Below are 8,083 nucleotides of genomic sequence, written 5' to 3' on the forward strand. Positions count from 1 at the left end.
TCACACACACACACACACACACACACATACACACACACACACTTTGTATTGTATTGAGAGGTTCCAGGTTGAATTGAGGCGGATATTTGTAATTTTCAGAGGTTGTTATGTTTAATATTCATGAGAATATTTGTCATTGATCAAATGATAATAAACAAACATTTGCATAAAGCATATTTGTCCACTCATATGTTGATAAGAGTATTAAAAAATATCCCTATAAAAGGTACATTTAGAACAGATACAAAATTTGCGATTAACTATTTTAATCGACTGACAGCCCTAGTTTTTATACATTTTTTATTCTATTGTCTATATATTTTTATTGAACATTCTTACTTTACATTTTAACATTTTATGTTAGTTTTTTTTCATCTTTATTTTACTTAATTCAAACTTTCTTGAAACCCAATCACCCCCAGGATAAATAATGTATATTCTGATACTGATTCTAATATTATCACTGAAAAATATATTAAAGTGTGTTTTTGTGTTCCAGTTCCAGTTTGAGTGGGGTCTTTTGATCGCTGTGACGCTGTCGTCTTTAGTGTGTCTGAGCCGCCTCTACACGGGCATGCACTCAGTTCTGGTGAGCTATCACACACACACACACACACACACACACACACACACACACACACACACACACACACACACACACACACACAACACACACACACACACACACACACACACACACACACACACACACACACACACAGACAGTATAAAACATTCAGAGCAGGATTCATAATTCAGTAAAGTGTCTGCCTGAAGCCTTTTTGTCCGTTCTCTTTATTCAGTATAGGCCGTCCCTTTTAAAATCTTTAACACATTTATCAGGCTGAACTCATCGCATCCTTTCTGCTTCATGTGGAACATTTTCTTCCTGAATCTACAGAAAGTGAAGGCTTGAGGTTATGAGGAAAAATGGCTGTATGCTTTCTTTCTGAGCGTTAGAGGAGAGATGCTATCGGTATGTTGCAAAGCATCAAAATATGAAGTAAAGCACTCTTATCGAGCACGGCAAAAGTGGATGATGTACACTTTTAAAAAAACCTCTCCTATCAAATCCTCAAGATTTTAGGAAGGTGAGATCAGATTTCATCCGTATGAGGCGTTGTTTTTTTAAGAACAGAGCCTGAAAATGGCCAAAAATCTGCAAAATAGTCAAGCTAGTTGCACAGCTCGGAGAATAGTACAGTGAGCTTCATTAAAACATGAAGACCTTATCACAGATTATTACGTTTAGTAAAGTTAGTTGTCAAATAAAGTTTTATGCATTTTGAAGCAAACCTAAACACCCACTTCCTGTTTAATGCCGAACAATGTGGCGCCATGTAAAAGGTGTCTGAATGGAATTCGTTTGTCAATTAAATAGTATTTTAAAAGTACAACACTTAAAAAAACAAAGACTATAGCCGCTTTCACACCAAGTAGGCTACTTTGCCGTACTTAGTGCCAGCACTTAGTTCCCAGCACTTAGTACCCCCATGGAACTTTTGCTGTAGTACAGGGGTGCACATAACTGGTACGCAGGTTATGTGCGTAATCTGAAATGCGTACCGTCACTTGTGTCACAAAGCGCATTTGCGTACCGACGTACTTGTGAAGCTTTTCCAGAAGGCGGTTAGATCACCGGACGACAGAGTCGGTCTCCGTGTGCACAAACAGGGCTGTTGTTAAAGATCAAATGCAAAGTTTTTTTTTATAATTGCCAGTAAAATCGTAATCATATAGCTACAACACTATCTAAGATATTGCAGTATTAAAATTGGAGATAATATGCGTCTGGCAATGCGCAATGTTTATTTTGTTCAACCCCCAACACCAAGTCCGACGATTTATTTTCTCAGCCGCTCCTCCGCAAGATGGCGTCGCGTGACGTCACAGTGGCCAAACAAACAAACCTTGGCTTATCGCTCACAGCTGCTTCCGCCGATAGTACAACTTAGTTTCGTTATCATGTCTGATTCTGAGTAGACTATAGACTAAAAGCTTTAGGAATCCAAACTATAACATATAATAAGTACCCTGTATCAAGATTGATGCAAAACAAGTGAAATTTGACCTTTTTAGAGAGGTTTAGAAAAATAAAGTCCAGGCGCTCTGAGTGAGCCTCTGAATTAGCCCCGAGCGAAAAATGCTAACCTATTACTGCACCGAAATCACTCCTAGCTCCCTTATTACTTATCCTAGCTCCACATCCAACACATTGTTTATGATCGTAAAGACACAGAATCTAACGGTGCCCACCTCTATAAGCAATAAAACTGCAATTCCGTTATCTGCGTTATCAATCAATCAATCAATCAATGTTTATTTATATAGCCCAATATCACAAATGTTACATTTGTCTCAGTGGACTTTACAGTTTGTACAAAATATCAGTATGACAATACGACACCCTCTGTCCTTAGACCCTCACATCGTACAAGGAAAAACTTCCGGAGAAAACCCACAGTTTAAAGGGAAAAATGGGAGAAACCTCAGGGAGAGCAACAGAGGAGGGATCCCTCTCCCAGGACGGACAGACGTGCAATAGATGCCGTGTGTAAATTGAAAAGATAATACATTTGCAACATAGGTAGTCCAAATGTTTGGAAATGCATGTGTGTATAATAGGAAGATGAATCCACGAGGATATCCATCCAGGACCTATGATCCAGGACCATAGCCACGACTCAAGATCCAGGGCTCGCGATCCAGGACAGAGGAGCGCAGGATCATCCATGACTCCGGATCCCGGCGTATATAGACACCAAAAAGAAAGACATTTGGGGAAGCTGGGTTAATCGGAACATGAGAGTACACAGGTATAGACAGAGAGAAGGAAGAAGTAAGATGTCCCCCCGACAAACTAAGCCTATATCAGCAAAACTAGGGGCTGGATCTAATCAGCCCTAACTATAAGCTTTATCAAAAAGGAAGGTCTTAAGCGCACTCTTAAAAACGGATAGGGTGTCTGCCGCCCGAACACAAACTGGAAGCTGATTCCACAAATGTGGAGCTTGATAAGAAAAGGCTCTGGCTCCCATTGTACTTTTAGAGACTCTAGGAACAACCAACAACCCTGCATTCTTGGAACGCAATGCCCTAGTAGGACAGTAGGGTATAATGAGTTCTTTAAGGTAAGATGGCGCCTGCCCATTAAGGGCTTTGTAGGCGAGAAGAAGAATTTTAAATTCTATCCTGTGTTCTATAGGGAGCCAGTGTAAGGCAGCCAGAATAGGAGTAATGTGGTCCCTTTTCCTAACTCTGGTTAGTACACGAGCCGCAGCATTTTGAATCAGCTGAAGCGACTTGACTGACTTCTTGGTACACCCTGATAATAAAGAGTTACAATAATCCAGCCTTGAAGTAACAAATGCATGGACTAGTTTCTCTGCATCGTTTTGAGGCAAGATATGCCTGATTTTTGCAATGTTACGTAGATGGAAGTAGGCGGTCCTTGAAATTGATTTTATGTGGGCGTTAAAGGATAAATCCTGATCAAATATAACACCAAGATTCCTTACAGTCTCACTGGAGGCCAAATTAATGCCATCCATAGTTAGTATATCCTTAGATAATTTGTTTCGTAGATTCTTCGGGCCAAGTACAATAACTTCAGTTTTGGTCGTGTTTAACATCAAAAAGTTTAAGGTCATCCACGTTTTTAAGTCCTTAAGGCAGTCTTGAATTTTATTTAGATGATTAATTTCATCAGGCTTGATTGATAAATATAGTTGAGTATCATCCGCATAACAATGAAAGTTTACAGAATGATTCCTTATAATATTGCCTAACGGAAGCATATATAATGTGAACAAAATAGGTCCGAGCACTGAGCCCTGTGGCACTCCATGGCTAACTTATCTGCTGTGCTCCGTGCGCTTTGAAATCTAATCAAAAGTTGTTTACCTCAATTCTTTGGCGTTTCTGCATCACCCGGCTCTTTCGTTCTTTCAGTGGTTTCTTGTGCTGAAATATGGAGGGGACGGCTCCGGGTTTCAGCCTCCGACGTGCTATTAATGCTTCTCCACCAACAGACTTCATGATAGCAGGATCAACGTCGTATGCATCACACGCGAAGTGGTCAGAACACAACTTGCTCCATTTTGTCGGTTGCCATCCAACACGATTCACTAAAAAAATCTATTTTTGCGGATGATTTGGTCTTTGGGAAATGCATGTAAAACTCTCCCAGATCCCGCACCGTCGTACAACAAAAAGCTCAACAATAACCCATGTTAATTCAGTTTTCTTTTCGAAAAACATGTGACCGAGACTGCCGAGTCGGGATATTTGGCCACTATTACGTCACGCGCACGGAGGCTGCTGGGAATTACATGTCAGAAATTCAGACGGCTTTGGGTCGAGTTTTGGATCAATAAAAAGCTTTTTTTTGGGTGTATTATCTCGATTTAAATAAAATAAAAAAAATACAGGCAGTCTTAAAAACAGCATTTCTATAAAAATGTAGCATATTTGGAAGCTTTGCATTTGATCTTTAAAAAAACAAAGACACACCAAGTACTTTGCCGTACTTAGTGCCAGCACTTAGTACCCCCATGGAACTAAGTACAGATCGCGTTCACACCGGAATAACTTCCATGAGGGAAGATTACGCAAATGAAGGACTCCCAGCAGCTTCTACTGAAGCCTTCCGAGTAAATCGCCAGAACGCCGACACCTCCTCATCTCCACCGCTCCCATGTTTTTTTTTGTGTTGCCATAAATTAGTATCTCTCCGTTGGTGCGCGGGGCTAATGCTAATAATGCTAATGCTAATAATGCTAATGCCAGCAAATACAATGGCGGCTTCACAAAACGTTTCAGAGTTTTACGGGGTGTGGTTTGCAAATCGCCCAGCCAATCAGAAAGTGGTACTTGTTTCTCCGCAGGATAGTCCCGCCTCTCTAGCAGGCACTAAAACGGGGGTGAAAGTTCTCTGAACTAAGTTCTCTTTTTGATGTGAACGCAAAATTCCAGGCACTAACGGAACTAAACGGGAAAAGTACTCCGGTGTGAACGCGCCTTATAACACTCCTGCCGTGCATTACTACTTATGTGCAATTTATACTAGCAACTTTGTATTCTTTCACCTGGCTGCTATATCGCTTGTAAATTGTGTAATTTATAGATTTTTTTTAATGCCTGCTTCTTGAGTGATATATTAAGTTATAAAGCCTTACCTTTGGCTCTCGTTGCTGTAACAATCGTACATGTCCCCTCTGTGGCACGAATAAAGGTATTCTGATTCTCCACAACTGCCAGTAAAATAGATATGTGTTGCCATCATTGCGTCATTTTAATTTATTTGTATGTATGTTTTGCCCCTCGTTTTACAGTTTTAAGGCCATTATGAGATTTCTTGGTGCTGTTTTGCCCCCCTTAGTTTCTGACACTGCTGTGCATGCAACATTACATTGAATTTAGCTGACGCTTGCATCTAAGGCAACTTTAAAAAAAAGTGAAATCAACCAGAAGTGCCCGTCCACACAGCGGCGTGCGTTGAAAGCTTCACCATTCACTTTGAATGGGGTGACGTCACTTTTCGCCGAACTGCATTGCGGGAAGCGACGCGGAGCTTTGCTGGCGTGGCTCGCTGCAAAAGTTGAGCAATGTTCAACTTTTGAAGCCTCGGCAGAAGCGTCAGCCAATCGAATCATATGCCAGTACAAGCTCTAGCCAATCAAACCGCTGCTTGTGTGTCAGGGGCGGGAGATTCATGTGATTGGTTGTTGGTCGAGTTTCAGACACGCAAGCTTCAACGCACGCCGCTGTGTGGACCGGCCGTAAAGAAACCAAATAATGTAAGGCAGGGGTGTCCACACTTTTTTCTCCGAGGGCCACATACTGAAAAACATACAAAGGGCTGTGCCGCTCACTGGAGGTTTATTGCCTCATAAGTGAAGTTATAAGTTAGCAAAATCAATCAAATGTAGGTAAATTACACTTGATACTTGAATATGCTTTAAGAAAAAAAACAGCCTATATCCCAACTTTCAAAAGGGGTTTCATTTATTTTGTTAGCAGCTCATTCCTAAAACAGAAGCCTCAAATTGATTATAATAAGGAGAAATATGAAGCGTATATTTCAAGCTTATGTGAATTTGTTATTGGGCTTTTTCTCATCATTTAGATTTGTTAGAACATGTTTTGAACTTTAATTTAATTAATTGAAATTTGTCTATTTGAATATTGTGTAATATATTTTGAGAAGTACAATATAAGACAAGCGCAAGTTTCACGCGTGGGCCATATTTCATTATACTTGTTTGACTTAGCTGAGGGCCGATTCAAAATGTTTGGACACCCCTTAAAGTGTCTTTAAGTTCCATGAAAAGTAAACAAAATGAATTGTTATTATTCTTCTGTTTTCAGGACGTGCTCAGTGGCGTCTTAATCTCCGCCCTCATCTTGTCCTCCACCTACCCGTACTGGGAGTCCATCGATCGGTTCCAGCTCTCCAGCAGCTTCTCCCCCCTGCTGGGCGTGTTTCTCCCCCTCCTCCTCAGCTACTCTTACCCCCAGTTGGACCACTACAGCACCACCAGGGGGGACACCACCACCATACTGGGGGCGTCAGGAGGCTGCTGGGTGGGCTACTGGCTGGACCATCAGCTGGGGGGGCCGCTTCACCCTCTGGGGGAGAAGATACCTGCACGTCTCCCCCCTCTGACGTTAAACTCTGTGTTTCGTGGAGGCGCTCGCTCCCTGCTGGGAATCGTAGCTTTACTGGGAACTCGCCAGCTGGTGAAGACCCTCAGTCTGAAGGCGCTGTTCTCCTGCTACAGCGTGGAGAAAAGTGACCCCAATGCGAGGAGGAGGAGAGAGATCGAAGTGCCGTATAAGTTTGTCACGTACATGGCTGTGGGGCTCGTTAACTCGATATTAGTCAACAGAGGGTTTGTTCTACTGGGGCTACTGTGATGTGTTACACTGAAAAAACTGAAAAGTTGACTTCCTTTTTAAAGCACTTAATGGTCTGATTTGCATAAATGGACTGCGTTTATATAGCGATTTGTCCAGAGATTTTAGAAGTCAGAATTCACCCGTTCATACAGAGGCAGAAGCTTCCACACAAGGTGCAACCTGCTCAAGGGACGCTCACAACGTCATGCCATCGGGAGCAATTTGGGGTTAAATAGTTTGCCTAAGGATACGTCCACATGTTGATCCCACAAAACAACACTACCTCAGCTAATGTAGCCAAATGTGGACTACTACAGTGGACCAGTGATAAGGGCCCGTTAAAGGCCGGCACAAAATATATGGGAGTCTGTTTCCTTGGAATATTTAACACAGCCAAATCTGACCATATCTATAAAACCTGAGAACCTTACTTCAAAGGTGCTGCTATATAAATACATGTGCCTTGAGCTTTTCTTAGGCCTGATTTATCAGCTGTTATTGTAAGAGGAACCTCCTCAAGTGGGTCTCCTGTAACCTCTTGTGCACGTCTTAAAAATCTTATGTTTTATTTTCTTGTATTTGTTGTGCCATCACTGAGTTTGTAAAAAGAAAGAAAAGCCAATAAATGTATTGAAAAATTAAGAAAAAGCCGATATTCATCCCACAGCTTGAAATCATTTATAATGCACGTGTACTAACAACCCCTTTAGGACCCTCGGGTCTTCTGGTACTGGCCTTTTAATTATACATTATTATAATTATATCTAAAGATAAAACTAAGATCAACATATTTTTGTATTAATTGATTATTAAATATGATACCTGAGGGCAGTGAACAGCGATCATACATTTAAGGCTCAAGAGGTAAAGGAAAAGTGTAAATCAAAAATGAAATACAGCTATTTTTATGAAGATAAAACCTACTTTTTAACTTTACAAACATAAGTTAGTAAAAATGGCAAAAGATTACAACAAATATAGAATAAAGCTATATAAAACCAAATGTTAAAAAGTATGCATTTAAAGTTATGTATTAGTTTGAATAAGATATAATGCTGAATGTTTAAAGGGTGTGGCTTTGATGAAGTCTCGTCCATTCAACCAGAGCCATGTTACATTTACTGAAGCAAACATGTTCAAATGAAGTAAAACATTTACTACACTTACACAACTTTAACTTCTC

The 8,083-nt window shown here is 40.8% G+C and overlaps 1 protein-coding gene across 1 annotated transcript; it reads left to right on the plus strand.

The window, feature by feature from the left end:
• Positions 1-499: 499 nt before the first annotated feature.
• Positions 500-7,548, plus strand: sgpp2 (sphingosine-1-phosphate phosphatase 2; the record flags this gene model as incomplete). The annotated part of the gene is given in 2 exon segments (XM_034206414.1): positions 500-589; positions 6,370-7,548. Coding segments are annotated over 2 exon segments (639 nt in total), but the record flags the coding sequence as incomplete, so codon positions are not given.
• Between the last annotated feature and the right edge of the window lie 535 nt (positions 7,549-8,083).

Source organism: Gymnodraco acuticeps, unplaced genomic scaffold, assembly GCF_902827175.1.
Source record: "Gymnodraco acuticeps unplaced genomic scaffold, fGymAcu1.1, whole genome shotgun sequence".
Classification (NCBI taxonomy): domain Eukaryota; kingdom Metazoa; phylum Chordata; class Actinopteri; order Perciformes; family Bathydraconidae; genus Gymnodraco; species Gymnodraco acuticeps.